This window comes from Lepidochelys olivacea, assembly GCF_965140295.1.
Source record: "Lepidochelys olivacea isolate rLepOli2 genome assembly, chromosome: 12".
In the NCBI taxonomy this organism is placed as follows: domain Eukaryota; kingdom Metazoa; phylum Chordata; order Testudines; family Cheloniidae; genus Lepidochelys; species Lepidochelys olivacea.
Window position 1 is genome coordinate 15,365,874 of NC_140422.1, and position 17,151 is coordinate 15,383,024.

General features: G+C 40.1%; 1 protein-coding gene across 2 annotated transcripts in view; it reads right to left on the reverse strand.

Annotated features, from left to right (window-relative positions):
* Positions 1-9,695, reverse strand: part of CYLD (CYLD lysine 63 deubiquitinase) — a 46,731-nt gene extending 37,036 nt beyond the window's left edge. For both annotated transcript variants that reach the window (XM_084644765.1, XM_084644764.1), the window contains exons 1-2: positions 9,520-9,695; positions 415-1,067 (exon numbers count right to left, since the gene is read on the reverse strand). In XM_084644765.1, coding sequence (XP_084500891.1) covers positions 415-921 — 507 coding nt within the window. In that variant the 5' untranslated portion in view covers positions 922-1,067; positions 9,520-9,695. The remainder of the gene's footprint in view (positions 1-414; positions 1,068-9,519) is intronic.
* Between the last annotated feature and the right edge of the window lie 7,456 nt (positions 9,696-17,151).

Below are 17,151 nucleotides of genomic sequence, written 5' to 3' on the forward strand. Positions count from 1 at the left end.
ATTCATCATTTTGGAGAAATTCCAGTAAACAATTAGGACCTGATTCAGCAAGGTATTTTAGGAGGTGAGTAACTAAAAGCACCTGAGCAGTCATATTGGCTTAAGTTCCAGGGCTATTCATATGCTTAAAAAAAGTTAGCTATGTGCTTAAATACTTTGCTGAATTGGAGCCTCATTTAATAAAAATAATAAAAACCACCCATAAGTTGTCCTTGTTGCTAGCTGACTTTAATGTGCTGGAAGTAACAAGGCTGAAAATAGATGCTTTGTATAATTCTGTATTCAATTTTAAGTAATTGCAGGGCATCCAGACCTTCTGGATGGATGTCATTTTTTACAAATTGAACTATGTGACAAATTTTGTTTGAGCTAATGTATCAAGCATGCAAAAAAAAAAAAAAATGAACAACTTACCAGTAGTTCTACTCCAAAAAATATCCCTGGTAATAATCTGTCTTGTGACAAGGGTCCCCGGAAGCGAACAACTCCAGGAAATTTATCATCTCCCGACCTCAGCTGTACTCTCACAGGTGAGCCAACATCTATGTGCAGGCCTTTACTTAATCGGCTTTTGCTTTTAAATAGGCTGTATCTTTCCTCACAGCTGGTAATAGCCAAAAGCAACTCAGCTAGTTTCTCATTTATTTCAATAACATCTTTCTCATCCACAAACAGGACTGGATACGGTTGTTCCAGAACCTTTAAACCAATCTGCATTTTCTTGCCTTTAGATGGGATATTTCTGCCGTGTCCCACAGAAGAACGATCTTGAATAAACTGGCTTATACTACCCTTGGGTACTTTCAAAAGCTTTTGATTTTGTTTGTCTAAAACACTGCATTCCTGGAGAAGCAAATAAAAGATACGCTCTTCCCAATAGGATGAACTGGCTTTTTCTTGACTCCATAAGCCTGAATTCATTGTGATTAAAACTTTATAACCAAGCAGTTATATTCAAGAAAGATGATCTGGTGACATAGTTGTACAGGAGTTACAAAGGAAAATTCCTAGAGGATCCAACGTTTAACGATTCTGTGTCGTTAAGGGCTAAATCCAGAAGAGAAAGCCTAGGATAAACAAAAAAACAAACATAACATTAAGTTTGAGAATCACAGTTAAAATTAAGCACAATAAGAATTCATTTTAAAATGCAATCATTTTTCACATAGAGTAAAACGAAAGTAGCTGGGTGACATTGAAGATAGCTGAAAACAGACATTTTTGCAGAATATGTTGTGATTATTCAAAACATTAGAGAAGGGTAACCAGAACGTAAAGGAACTATAAAATTTAAATTCAATGAAATGCAACAACCACATATAAGTTAAAAGGAAAAGAGTCTTTAAATTTTAAGTGACCAGAAAAAGGCCAAACCAAACATATAGTGACCTTTTGAGAAGAGACTCTCCACAACAAACGATCCTTCATGCATTTTAGTGACTGTCCATTTCTGATACAGCAAAAGTATTTCTGTGTTATATTAGGTAAACTACTGAACATGTATGAAACTTCTTCTGAACCTACCACGTTTAGAAATTATAAAGAGTATTTATTACTATGAAATGCTATGTCAAAGACATAGAGCTAAGTAGTATTTTCACGAAATGAACAAAACTAGAACTTGAAAAGTACAATTTGTGAAGGATACTATGTCTAATACACGATTTTTTTAAATCAAAGCTAATGTTTATAAACTAGGTCAATTTAGTATTCAACAGTATCACTTTTCTTAAAAAAAAATTTAAAATATATCAGCCTCAACACCCTATGGGATGGAATGAAACCGACTACAGAGAAAGGTTACACAAACACACCTTACTTTTTATTGTACAGCCATGTTTTTGGGTTCTCAAGATCAACACCTGAGCAACAACTCTGAGGATCATGAGGACTAATCAACAAGTGGATCATACTTTTCAGTAACAAATATCTAGAAAAGGCCATCCTGGTGCCTAAAAGTGCACTGTACTGCTGTTTAGTAATCCAGAATGAAATATTGACCTTGGTAGTATCTCATTTCCAATGCCGGCAGAACAGAGGCAACTGTCTCAGCTACAGGGGTTGGAAGGGCAATAAGGGAGTAATTCATCCATTTATAGTGGCTGATTTAGACAGAAAGCAACCCTCTGAAAGAGGCCTATTCCTTGCTTATATTTAGGGAAGCCTACTACAGTGCAGTCCCCATATAGAAAGGGGTGCACTTGCTAGAAGAACTGTTTCTCTGCCACCTTATGCACACACAAAAATTCGCTGGGAAGAAGGAAATAAATTTAACTGGTCTTGAAGACACAAGGTTTAAGACTCAATTTCCTGTGATGTGCAAAAGAAGTAAGAGTAATGAAGAGAAGACTTACAGCGGAACAATGAAGACTTACAGCGGAAGGAAGGTCAGGTCTTCTCCAAGAAGCAAGAGAAAGCTGAAAGTTTAGTTATTTGAGCTAGCTCGCTAATGAATAGTTCGTGAAATGTGAGAAACATTGAGAGATGTTTTATAATGGGATCTGCCATAAGACACCACATCAGACAGAACTCATTGCAATACTTATTTTTAAACAGACTATATCTGATTCTATCCATTCCATTTAAAACCTATCCTTAACATTTAACTTTGTTGCTTATATTTTAACACGTGCCAGAGAGAACAAGATTGAAAGAAGAGGTCATCTCATTTAAATGCTCTGGTAAACTGGAAGCCATAGGATGTATAAATTAAACTTTAAATAAGTAATGTTCCAAAACACTTAACTGCAGATTATCTATCAGGAGATAGAGTAAAAGAGCTTTCTACAAATTGTACTATACCACTTGATGATTTTTCCTTTAAATAATCACTGGAAATAGATCACAATTTATTTATATTCAGAAAGTAAAAGTTACCATAGGCTAAATATATATTCTCCAGCTGAAATTTTTGATGTCTATAACTTTGCTGAATTTTGGTTAGTGGATGACTATTTCACTGATGATTTAGTCATCTACCCTCTAATTCTGGTGATTTTTTTTTTTGGTTCACATCTTCTCTCCTATTGCATTCAGCCAGCCCCACTCCCCAATCTATTAATATTCCTGTCACTCAGTTTGATCCCATATTTGGAATCTATCCAGAAGCCGCTGAAGTGGCTATAGCTTTTCATTTATAACGAACACTCATGCTGATTTCACCACCACCCCCGCCCAAAACAAAGGTACATTTTTCTCATGCTTCAGAACAAACCAAAAGTTATGCTATGACACAGCAGCAGAAGGTTAATGGAAACATCTAAAGTAACCAAACATTTTCTAATCACTAGGCTTTCACAGATTTCTGCACTGAAAAACAATACCTTCTTCTGATGCTCTTTTACAATAACACAGCCATTCAGCTCCTGAATACACTACTTGTTTCATCTTTATTAATGGGGCACATGCATATCAACGTCATTAACATTCTGTATCACTGCAGCAACTGGTAGCACCAATGCATTTAAAAGTCTGTTTGCATTTCCAGAATAAGTCACATAGTTGAGGTACAACATCTGGACAGTTTCACATCTCACTGAGCTGAAGTCTGGTAGAGGCTGTCAATCTGTTTTCAAATTAAAATAGAAATACACTATTTATTCAATTTTTGTTTTGGAAATTAGCCAATGAGAAAATAGAATCGATAGTCTGTTTGCCGTTTTTCTTGCCAAACACCAGTAAACTTTATTGAAGCTGATTAAGAACTGACAGGATACACTAATAGCGTTTGCACACGTGACACATTAGATCAAATACAAATTACTACAAGTAACCCCAGATATTAAAATCTGAAATTTGATGCATTCATAGTTACTTCCATAAACTTATTTCTATGCACTGATGCCACACAAACTTTTATTTGCAACTCAGGGAGTCAGAAGCCCCGTTCTCCATCATTCAGTCTTATGTCCTGATCCTGCAAAGACTAATGCACATGCTTAACTTTCCATACTGAGTGGCTTCACTGAAATCAGTGAGCTACTCACATTGTGTAAAGTTAACCACAAACATCAGTTGCTGCAGAATCGGGGATTTAACCATTTCAAATATCATAGGTCTAAAACTCAGACTTCACTTAAATATGAAAACACATGAAAACGAAGATGTGTAAACAGAAATGTTTAAAGCAGTCTGCACAAAAATTTAGAAGGAAAGATGAAGCTCTATTTAATTAGGGCTCCTTTGTAACTATTACATGAACTATAGCTTACTAACTGGCCCAGTTCTGCGATGTTATAATCTGATTTGATCAAGAGCATTTAATTCAACTGGAAACGTGTAACAGTTTTAATTAGATTATATAATGGCATCCTTAATACAATCTATGGTCAGTCACTCAGCATTTACATAAACCTTACGAAGTTCTATTCACTATAGCAAGCAAATTTTTTTAAAATGATTAAATGGCAAAAAAAATTAAATTAGCTCAAATACATTTACCCACTGATTGCTTGTGTCTATCCAGAACAGAGTTCAGCGAATCTCAAACTTCTGAAAACCAGGAAATACATAGTTAAGGTAAACACGCACTCAACCTTAATTCAGTCCCACTGGAGCTGGCAAAAGCCACTGGGATTTGTCTGCATGCACTCCAGTTGCATTCAGCATTTTAGGTATATCGGTACTGAATGGTGGAGGCAGTAGATTGGACAGGTTGGTAGATGTGTTTGTGATATGAGAAACATCACAGCTTTGGCTGTGATATGAGGAGATGTCAGTCTGAATCTCTCAATGCCTGTGATCAAAGGAAAAGGGTGAATGGGTACTCTGAGGTTCCACTCTGCATCATTTCAATACAGCATTGTGTAGGTTATGTCAATAACAGGGCACTGGTGGTTTCTTGCTATGAGTAAGGCTAAGATTTTCTTACGGTTATTTTTAGTAAAAAGTCACAGACAGGTCACAAGCAGTAAACAAAAATTCATAGAAACCAGTGATCTGTCCCTGACTTTTACTAAAAATAACTGACAAAATGGGGAGGGAGGAGTGTTTAGCACTCACTGCTGCTGGGGCGCCAGGGTCCCCCCACACTGCCCGCGGCAACTGAGAGCTGCGGAAGGTGGGGGGAGCCATAGTGGCTGGGGCTGAAGTGGAAAATGTCACCGAGATCTCTGGAAATCACAGATTCTGTGACTTGTGACCTCCATGACAAAAAATCTTAGCCTTAGCTATGAGTAGGGCCTTACAAAATTCATGATCCATTTTGGTCAATTTCACAGTCCAAGGATTTTAAAAATTGCAAATTTCATGACTTCAGCTATTTAAATCTGAAATTTCATGGTGTAGTAATGGTAGGGGTTCTGACCCAAAAGAGTTGCCGGAGGGGAGGGGATCATAAGTTTCTTTGGGGGGAGGGTGGGTGTCGCAGTATTGCCACCCTTACTTCTGCGTTGCCTTTAGAGCTGGGTGGCCAGAGAGTGGCAGCTGTTGGCTGGGTGCCAAGCTCTGGAGACAGCCCCGCACCAGCGCCGAAGTAAGGATGGTATGGTATGGTATTGCCACCCGTACTTCTATGCTGCTGCTGGTGGGGGGCTGTCTTCAGAGTTGGGCACCTGGCCAACAACCGCCGCTCTCTGGCCACCCAGCTCTAAAGGCAGCGCGGAAGTAAGCGTGGCAATACAGTGATCCCCCCCCTAAAATAACCTTGCGACACCCCTGCAACTCTCTTTTGGGTCAGAACCCCCAATCTGAGAAACACTGGTCTCCCCCGTGAAATCTGTATTGTATAAGGTAAAAGCACACAAAAGGCCAGATTTCACCGGGGGCGGAGGGGGGATGACCACCAGATTTCACAGTCCATGATGCATTTTTCATGGCCATGAATTTGGTAGGGCCCTATCTATGAGTATTGTCAGTAGTGAGAGCAGTCTGCAGATTTAATGATAGGTAGGAGAAAACATAAGGTTTAGTTCATCTCCTGTGTGCAACGATGAAGGGTTTATAAAACCGTGAAAAGTGGTTGTTAAATTTTACAAGGGTGGTAATCTATCAGGGGAGTACGCTCACTGTTGTAAGTGTAGGACAGGTGCTGGTAGTGCCTCTGCATTGCAACGAAAAGGCAGATTTCAAGCATGTGTGTTTTGGGGCATCACTTGAGGAGGGCAGAGTTAAGGTTGAGCAGACATTTACCTTAACTTTCTATTTCCTGTATTTCTGTTTCCAAGAGCTTGAATTTTGCTGAACCTGACTTTCTGAAAGGTCATGAGCTATCGCTGGGCAACCTTAACTCTGAGTTAAAGTTTTTGCCATTTAATTTCCTTCTGTTTTTTTTCTCTGTTTTGTTATTTTAAGAAAGAGAGACATGTTTTCTGGTAGGAGACTGTGGTCATTTAGACAGTTGTTGTTCTCACCCAGCTTTACAGCGGATGTACTACTGAAGTACCTAGCTTTTATATAGTGCTTTTCAACAGTAGAGCTTAAAGAACTTTACATTGTTATCCCCATTTTGCAGCTCACATGGAAGAGCAAGGAAAGGGGCTCAGCAGACCAAGAAAAGCAAGGTTTCCCTGATCCCAGACCACACAGCAGAGGTAGGACTCGCCCGGATCCCGGCACATACCTGGTAGGATAGAATTTGGGGCTAACAGGCCCACCCAACCCTATACCTCCATCTCTCACTCCACCAATCCCTATTTCCTCCCTCTACTTGAGCCCCAACCCTCTCTTCCTTTCCCTACCACCCATTGCCATTTATTCCTCTCTCTGTAACACCCCATCCTCCAATGTAGATTTAAACCTCTCCACCCCACTCCCCATCTACTCTTCCACCCCATTCACCATCCCCTCAAAGCAAGCATTCACATGTATAATTTATTTTCTCTTCAAACAGTTGAAGTGTTCTCTGAATTATCTTCCATACTCAGATTCTCTCTCTCTCTCAAACCCAATGTACACCTTGAAGAGGTGGATTCACCCCTATGTTTACACAGCTCATTCTCAGATTTCTGACAAGGATCAGTGGGTTTCAAACTTACAAGCTGCTAGAATCTGTGAACTTTATGAAATACTGGATTTTTTCCAGAAGATTGGGGCTGTATCTCAGGAATCCCTTACTCAAATTAACCCGTATTAGCATCACAAACCCTATCCTACACTCACAGGGACTGTCTCGAAATTTGCATTGTCTCATGGAAGCATGCTGACGCTCCACTAAAATTATGTGATGTTCTCAGCTGAAAGACCATACCTCCTGCATATGAATACAGCCTGAAACAATAACTCCACTGTGAGCTGCTCCACTGATGTCAGTGGGTGTCTCATCCCCCTTCCTCAGTGCTAGAGAGCCTATGATATTTGCATGTGTAATTTACTACATTACATAGCAATGCGGTGATGAATATTAAGCCCTGCGTATGACAGAGTACTTAACAATACTGTCACAGTCCCGTATGACAAACTGAAGAACTTTTTCTATCCAGCTAGGTTCTTATCACAAAGATGGCCATGGTATATCTGAGCCTATCTTACTACCAAAATGGGTTGAGGGGTAAGAGAGACAACATCTTTGGAACAGGAGTAAAGACCTGGATCAAGTGACTGAAACTTTGTAAGTGTGGCTAAGGGGGTGAACCTTTGCACATCTTTAAGCCTACACATCTGTAGTTTAGCCCAGTCAGAAGTTCCCTAAATTCCTCCCCCACATCCCCTCACCCTTTGAGTCACTAGCATATACTGTTACATCTCACTGTGTAAAAGGTTTGTTCTGAAATTTGAGACTTTGTTTCTGCCTTGTGATAGCATTACTTGGAGTAAGCAGTGTGGTTTGTATCTCCTATCACATTTCAGCATGAATATACACAAATCTATTGCCTTGATTCAGATTATAGAACAAGTGGGGAAAACTGGATCAACTTGTTTCAAATTGTCTCTTGTAGAATCCTCAGTTTAAATATCATGTTTTGAATAACCCCATGTACAGAGAAAACAATCAAAATTGTCAAACAGTCTGAAAAATGTTTTTAAGTGGAAGAAGCTATAGTAGTTGAGTGGGCAAATGTAATAGCATCCAAGGGAGGCCAAAGCTGCATGTTTGCTATACTAAGTGAAATAAAAATATGCATTGCTAAGTGAAAACATGCATCTTAACACAGAGCAATGAATTATTGGAATTTTTAAATGTATTTTTACTATTTGGATTTTACTATTTAACTTTTTTTTAAGCAATACTGTAAAATATGAAAAATATTTTTCAGTTTTAAAAAGCATGTTTTGGTAATATAATTTGTTTAAAAGAAAAAAGCACTACATTGTAGCTGTTTGGTATACTATGTACGTAGACTTGATTTGGGGATGACACTTGTGTGTCAGTATGTGCCAGTTGTCTCCAATTCAGAGGGGTTGTGCATTGTGTTCATATTTTGAGATGAAAGATGAAAACACTATTTTCAGTCAGATTTAATGTTCTTGCCTTACGAGTTAATATATACTTCCTTATACTTGTTATGAATTTTTATTTTCTGAACAGCATAAAATATGCTTAAACATTTCCTTGCTTTTAAATGCTTATTTAAAAAAAACAACAGATTTTTATTTTTCATTAACCTAGACGTTTTCTCTTAAACTTTTGGGCACGTGTGTAAGTGAAGATACGGTTTAAACTTTTAAATAAAAGGGATGACTGGTGACCAGATCATTACATTAAAGCTAGGTTTCAGAGTAACAGCCGTGTTAGTCTGTATTCGCAAAAAGAAAAGGAGTACTTGTGGCACCTTAGAGACTAACCAATTTATTAGAGCATAAGCTTTCGTGAGCTAGAGCTCACTTCATCGGATGCATCTGATGAAGTGAGCTGTAGCTCACGAAAGCTTATGCTCTAATAAATTGGTTAGTCTCTAAGGTGCCACAAGTACTCCTTTTCTTTTTACATTAAAGCTGTGAGCTAAACTGGCCAAAAAAAAAATCAGTGCCCCCTGCACAGCCCTTATCTATTTCAGTGTACCCCTGACAAAAGCCAGAGATCACTATGTTACTAAATCCTTAATCCTACCTACAGTCACGTCTGACAGTATGAACCTCTCACCCAACTGACTTCAGTGTTCTGCGTGAGTTCCCGGAGCCAGCTGCAGGATCGGGGCCTAACTCAGGTAGGCAGCACAGGCTACCTACCTGCCAGCCGCACGCTGGTTGAAAAGGCGAAACCAAACCCCTCACCGTGCGAAGTCCTAGGAGAGGAAAGGTCACACACGCGCAGAACTGGAACCCACGTCTCGCTATGCGGCGCTCCTGCCAACGTCTAACCCCGCAGGCCCGCCGAGGCGACCCAACCTCCCCGGCCGGTACGCGCCCGGGACAAGGGGGCGGGGGGGCTGACGGCGCTCAGCACTTACCCTGTGCCGGCCCGCCGCTAGCCCGCCGAGCGCGGCCCCGGGGTGGGGCCCGTATTGTCGCCTCACGTACAGAGCGGCACGGTCCGCGGCCAGCAGCCCCCGCCGACTTCGAGGGACCGGGACCAGCCCCACGCCCAGGGCAGCGGGAGGCAGCCCCGGCGCGCAGCGCGACCGCCCCGGACCCCTCACTCACCTCTTCATCCTCGGACCAGCGAGCCGCCTCGTTGCTGCTGCCCAGGCAGCCCCTCCTGACAGGGCCCGGAGCCGCCGGCGCGGGGACTTTCCCCGCCCGCTCACACCCCCGTGGGGCTCATCAGAGCGACGCAGCCCGTAACCCACCCACTCAGCGGCCCGGCCTGTGAAACCTACCCTGCTATACAAACAGCACCGCCCCCTGCCATCTGCCGGAGCCAACTACAAGGCCCGAAGCCGGCCACTCTCCCTCCTATTGGGCTGACACTCACAGCCTGCCCCTACGCGGGGATTTCCACTCCATCATGCTTGGCAGAGCCGCAGATGAAGGCGGGAACAGACGTGTGGGAGGAGTCAAACCGATGGGATTGATTGGCTAAATCCTTTAATCCCGACCGGCCCGCAGATTGGCTACACAGAGGGGGTGGAGGGAACATAAGAGGAGCAGAGGTTTGATTGGTTGAGCCATCAGACTCGCTGTCTAGCGATTGGTAGAGTTTAACCAGGTGGGCTGTAGGACAAGTTGATTGGCTGAATCTTTCAGCAACTGGCTTGCTATTGGCTGCAGTGGGGGAGCGAAGGCGGGGCTCAGGAGCGGGCAGTAGCCCTGTCCTAAGGGGGTAGTAGAGTGAGCAGTGAGCAGTGGCAGGGGGGAGGGGCCCACACCCAGCAGTACTCCTCATGCAGTGAGCCCAGGCCTGGGGTCTGCCCTGACACCCGCCCAGCAGCACTACCCTGCCCTGGGCCCTTGAGCTGCCCCTGTCCCTGGTGCATTCAGTTAGGCAAAATGGTGAGAAAACCTGGATTTGTGCTGGAAATGGCCCAACCTGATGATCACTTTAGATAAGCTATTACCAGCAGGACAGTGGGGTGGGAGGAGGTATTGTTTCATATTCTCTGTGTGTATATAAAGTCTGCTGCAGTTTCCACGGTATGCATCCGATGAAGTGAGCTGTAGCTCACGAAAGCTCATGCTCAAATAAATTGGTTAGTCTCTAAGGTGCCACAAGTACTCCTTTTCTTTTTGCGAATACAGACTAACACGGCTGCTACTCTGAAACCAAGGATTTAATGTGACCCTGTAACTGGCCCAGTTTTGAACATGGTTTGGCATACAGAGGACTCAGGCAGCTTAGTGCCATGGCAAACCGTTACATTTTGTATTAAAGATGGTGGGGTAGGGGAAGAGCAGTTAAAACATTTGAAATATAAAGTATCAAATAAGGCTTTCATTTTAACAGCCCTTGTTCCCTTTCCTTTTAGCTAGAGAGGTTTCTTTTTGTTTGTTTGAAGAAAGAACCTCCCATTCCTTTGTTGGACAGTCTCTGAGATGGTATTAAAAATGGTAAAACCATGGGCAGCACGTAAACGACTGGCTGGGGGAGGCTAGGCCCCAGCTCCGCCTCTTCCACCCAAGGCCCCGCGCCTTCTGCACCACCACCCCCTGGAGCCCAGAGCCACGGCTACTGGCCCCCCACCCTAGCCCTGGAAGGACGAGTGGCACGGCTCCTGAAACAGGGCCACTGCACAGGGTGACTGGAGCTGCATGCAGAGCGGGAAGCAGGGGTCGGGGAGCAGAGCATGGTTGGGGCTACACTTGGCTGTTTGGGGAAGCATAGCTTCCCCCAGTCTATAGTACCTGCCGCCCATAGGTAAAACCCATCCTTTCAGGGGAAAGATTAGAAGTTAGTTGAGATCGGCTGAAGCTGCAGTTGTTGCTGTTGTTAAAGGCCAATTCCATTTCCTAAAAGACAAAAACACATGGAACAGGAATGAAAAGTAAAGCAAGGATAGAAAATGCTGGATTTCCTTCCACAGTCTCTTCTTTTACAGACCCCAAAAGGGAGTGATGGGAAAAATAACCAATCCTCTTATTTCAGAGTAGGAGCTGTGTTAGTCTGTATCCACAAAAAGAACTGGAGTACTTGTGGCACCTTAGAGACTAACAAATTTATTAGAGCATAAACTTTTGTGGGCTATAGCCCACTTCATCAGGTGCATAGAATGGAACATATAGTAAGAAGACATATATCTACACATACAGAGAAGGTGGAAGTTGCCATACAAACTGTAAGAGGCTAATTAATTAAGATGAGCTATTATCAGCAGGAGAAAAAAAATCTTTGTAGTGATATCCACCACTTAGACCTAATTTCCAATATACCAATTTTGGTCCCACATTTTTCCTGTTTATCAGGCACAATCTTTGAATTTTATCAGTAGGGCTTTTTGTTTGTACTAATCAATCTATTGCCCTTTTGCATCTTTTACCATCATTATTTATTGTTATAGGTTATTGTGGCACTTTATGAACTGTCATTCATTTTTCACAGTAGAGCTTACAATTTAGGTAAATTTATAGGCCCAATTATCACAACACCCCCTAGATGTGCACTGAGCCCATGTATCCTTGGCAACAGCAACCTCTGCCCTGGGCCCCTAAGACATGCAGTAACCCCATGTAAACCCACAAACCACTACACAGAGCTGTTTAGCTCTACAAGGACCCCACATGCATCTGTACAAACTGCTAATAATCTGAGATGCCCCCATCAGATATCCAACAACCTGATGTACCATTGCATTCATGCCTAAATGAACAAGACACTTGCAAACTCACTCTCCCCTTAGACATGCATGACATAATGTGCCCCCAAGCACACCAGCCCCAGGCTTCTTAACATGATACCACCAGCACTGGCAAAACTATGTGTTAAAAAATCATGAGATTGGCTTAACAATAATGAGCTGTTTTGTTCTGAATTTTTTTTTAAACACAACATAGTTTGGAGATTTTTTTATATTTCTGATTTCAGCACTTTTTTTAATGAAAACAGAGATTCTCACTAAATTACAGGAACCTGGGGATTGAAGAAAAACACCAAATATTGCAAGATCTGTGATAAAATTGCTACATCTTCACCTTAGACATGCAGTGAGCTGTAGCTGTGCAGGTAACCTGCAGTGACTTGTCTTGTACAAGTACATACTCACCCTTTAGATGTATAATGACCTGACATGTCTGTCCAAAACATGGTCCATTAGATATGGAATAGCCCCATCATGCCTACATATTCACCCTCCCTCAGATGTGCATTCACTCAACATGCCCGGGTCCTCACAACCCACACCTTAGATATGTAATGAACTTATGTGCAGTGCACATATGGCCCAATCAGTGATACAGATACAATCACTAACTGTTAGATGTGCAAATACCCAGTTTGATGACCACGCTTCTTTAAATGTGAAAGCGTCCAATTCCACATAAAAGAAACAGTAAGTGCAAATTTAACATATTTCAGTATGGTTACCTGATATCCATGCATGATGCTGTATCAGACATTCACTTACCTCATTTGCACATTCAAAGACAAGTTAGACTGCATTTATCCAAACTGGAGGCGGTGCACAATGTTCATTTACACTTTGATAAAAGAAGAAGGAAGTTTATTTTTATTAATTAACTAGACGATATGCTGCAATGCACAAAATATCAGTTGCTACATCAGTTTTATGTAGTAGGAAAAAGCGAAGGGTGTATTGTTAAATCATTCATTATCCTTGTGAAGAATCCAATTAATATTGTATGCTAGATTACCTACAGTCAACATAACTGGGGATTTAAGAGCCTGAATCGAAGATCATTGGAAAGACTCCTGTTGAATGAGTGAGCTTTGAATTGGGCCCTGACAAAATATTTTGGCAGGATAACACTTTAATTATACAGCATATGTGTGGTCAATACATTATTTGGCACCTGTACATTAGTTAAATAAATCCACTTGATATCTTGTAATTTTTTCTTCTGGTAAGTAAATTCACGGCCACTCTTGCATCAGTTAGCACATTTGCTACTTCAAAGACATACAGCACTTTTAAAAAGAAGTCTTGAGCAGAATTTTCAATGCTTTATAACAAAAAGGTTTTCCAGTCAAAATTTTTCCATGTTAACAGTTAACTGCATGCTTTCAATTAACCACTAATGTTCCCTTTAGAAGTCAATGCCAGTCAGTCATTATAATAATACTATTATAAACCTATTTAAATTAATACAAATATGAAATAAAACTTTTCCGCAATCTATAGCATTGTCAGTCAGAACTCACAGGATAATTATTTTAAATAGTGCTTCATGGGATATTCAGTAGCGAAGACTTTGTGGCACAGTTACTTACACACATCTTTGTGTGAACATTAAACTTCCTCTAATCTTAATATCCAGTTTAAAAATGCTTCAGACTCTTAGGAAAGTGAAAAGTAGTAGTACAAAATAAGATTACCATATACATGAATGTATTAAAATCCAAACTTAGCAGCTGTTTAACTGACCCTCTTTTTATTTATGTGTGTGTGTGTGTATATCTATATATAAGCAAATATTTTCTCTCATTCATTATTTATTTTGGGTTTCTGGACCATGGCATTTATTTTTAGGCAGATTTATGATTTATCCTTTTAGGCATATAAGACTGTTTTTAACCAGTGACTTAAATAATTGTTTTCCTTTAAATCATATAAAACATTTGCCCTTTCTGAAGCTTGTGCTTCCAGCAGTGAGCTCCCAATAAGCATAGAAAGCTGTAATTAAAGACTGTATCATAATGCACATGCAGAAGGAGTTCAAATTAAGATTTCACAGGCAACCTTAAATCTGGTATTTCCTAATTTTTCAGAGCTTGACTTTGCATCCTTAATGTTCTTTTAATGTGTTTTTAATGTAATTTAGCAATTGTTGCAACACAGCATTAATTTAAAAAATCCTTGGGGCTGTCCTAGTTTATGCTGAGTACTTACTGTACTGGTCCTCACAGGTCTCCAGAACCCAGTAGATGCAAAATTAACACACAAGCAACAAAAAGCTCAGCTGCAGCCAGAATCACGGCTTGAGAACATAACTGTGGTAAACGTTATGGACTGAAAAATGCCCACCTTTAGGTAAAATGGAGAGAGGGCACAAGTAAGGACCCTCGGTTATTGTGATGATGTGTGAGATGGACTAAATTCAGTCTGAATGTCAGAATCCAAGGTGAGTTGGGTTGACTGCTTGTAAGGAAAAATATGTTTTCCTTACAAACGGATACAATTTGTTATGTAATTAGTGAGACACAATGAATATACAACCTCACCACAGTATCATTTTACACAATCACTTTTTAGAGTAAAATTGCACTTTAAAGTCATATTTACTTTATCAAAAATAGACAGTGCTGAAAAAATAATAATATTTGTGCAGTATGTTTCCTTCATTTTGCAAGCTAAAAGCACATAATAACACCAAGTTATACTCTGTTAATGCTCAAGATGGCTATCTATACAAAGCAACAGCATTTTCCTTCATTATTAGGGCTCCCTTTGTGTTGCTATAGAAGGCATCACTATGTCCATTATAAATCCTATTATCCCAAATTTCATGGGGTTTATAACTTGCCAATAAATACATTATACTGGGAATTTGGCATATAAATCTTAATCCGAGTATATGTTAATCACATTTGAAAATAAAATTGGATTGTTTGTTAAAGTTATAAGAATGAACCATCTAAAATATTAGGAGTGATTGCCTTTCCCATCTGTACTTCAGTAATTCAAAAACAAATTGAATATTTTGAAAATAAATTTGTAGTTCAACTACATTATGGACTGATCCTTTCAGGTATTTTGGGAGGGAAATGACTACATTATTTCATTTAGCAAATCTACTTTCTGTATATAGAATAGCCTCACTACTCAAGCTAAATTTAATGACTTCTATCACACAGATTTAAAGATCATAAATTTTAGCTGTACTTTTATGAAAAAATCACAGAAGGAACAAGGCGCCTGATTGTTATTTTAGAGAACATTAAGGCCCCTTTATATCACTCTGGCAGAGTAAGTGGGCCTTAAAGTGAGTACATTATTAAATTAATCCCACTTTAAAGGCCCCACCTTTGTTTTAACATTGACACAAGAACACACTTTCCATCAAGGTGTGTAAATAAATTTTATGAATCACATTCTTGATGAAAGGAAGCAGACTACACTGTTTCTTTTACAATATTAACTGAGGCAAAACAAATCTCAGTTTCAAATTAAACAATATTATACATTTAAACATTATACAAGTTAATATGAAGTCATTTTTTGTTCTGTATTGGCATTGTAGTTTGACACACACTTGTCACAATTTAATCAATGTACAGCAGCTGAACTTTTCTGTTTCGTCAGATACCTTGCTGCATTAAAAAAAAACCAAAAAGGCAGATTTCTGGGGGAAACATGTAAGGTGACAGTACCACACTATTTAGATATCAGTAATGTGATTTTAAAAGGGCTTCAGATAAATGTGTTGGGCATTTCTGCCTCTTCTTGATTTTTCTGTCACTCAGTGTCTAATGAATCATGATATTGATAAACAAGGATTAGTTACACAGTTTGAGCCATAAAAGAAAAAAAAACAATGGACACTCAAGTCATGTTTGCTAAGAAAGGGAACGGAGTGAGTACTGTTTGGTAATACAAATATCACAGCCATGAATTGACTGAGACATGGACATGGCTCCAGTAAACAGGATAATTAACATGTCAGGATCCTCAAAATATTAGCACAATGTTAACTTGCTATGCTCATTACAGGAAGATAACATTTTCAGAAAACTAGTGTCTTCACAAAATGTACAAGCTGCTTGTCTGAGACTTGTCTGAGACAAGCTGGCACCCACTACACTGAATTTGAATCTGAATGGACAAATGTAGTCAGATGGCCAAATAAGATTTTTGTTCTTACTATCCCTAGTGGACAATAGCAGAATATGGAACAGATTTTTTTTTTTTAAGAGTGAGGGCAATTTTCCATTGAAACAACTTACTAAGGGTTGGGATGGATTCTCCATCACTGGAAAGTTTAAATCAAGACTAGATTTTTTCTCAAAGATATGCCTTAATTCAAACAGGATTAGTTCAGGGAAGCCCTGTGGTCTGTGTTACACTAGAGGTCAGACTACATGACCACAGTGGGCCTTTGGGCCTTATAATCTATGAATAACATGATCTCTAATGTGCACATGCTTGAATACAGCAGTCAACATAGCAGCTGATACCCCCAAGCCTCCCTCACTGGAACTGTCAGGTTTTTCTCCCTAAAATGAATACCACATTCCTTCCAGCAAGCTGAACTGCGCGATACAGTCTTGACATCTCCTAGGGACGCTATTTTTATGTGCTGAAAGTCATATGGACATAGGACTAGAAACATACCATTTGTCCAATAATACAATATAACATCACAATTATTTCTATAGCCCTAGGTACACCTGTATCATCTTTTAGTAGTGTGCACTAATCGGTATATGCCAGACAAATGAAGTGAATGGAAGTATTTCATACAAAATGCATGATGAATGAGCCAGTGCATGTGGATCCAGGCATCAATCACTACTAACTTTCCATAATTTTTAAGTAGTCAGCTAAATTAACCTTTTAGAAAATCTTTTCTTCCCTCAGAATGTGTGCTACCACTATCAAAATTGCACTATTGTTCTGCATGTGAAAAATCAAAACCAATGTTTCACCAGAACACTCAATGTACCACTCAATACAGGTTGCAAGAATTATATTTTTTTTACAATAAGAAAAGGGTTCCTCCCACCCC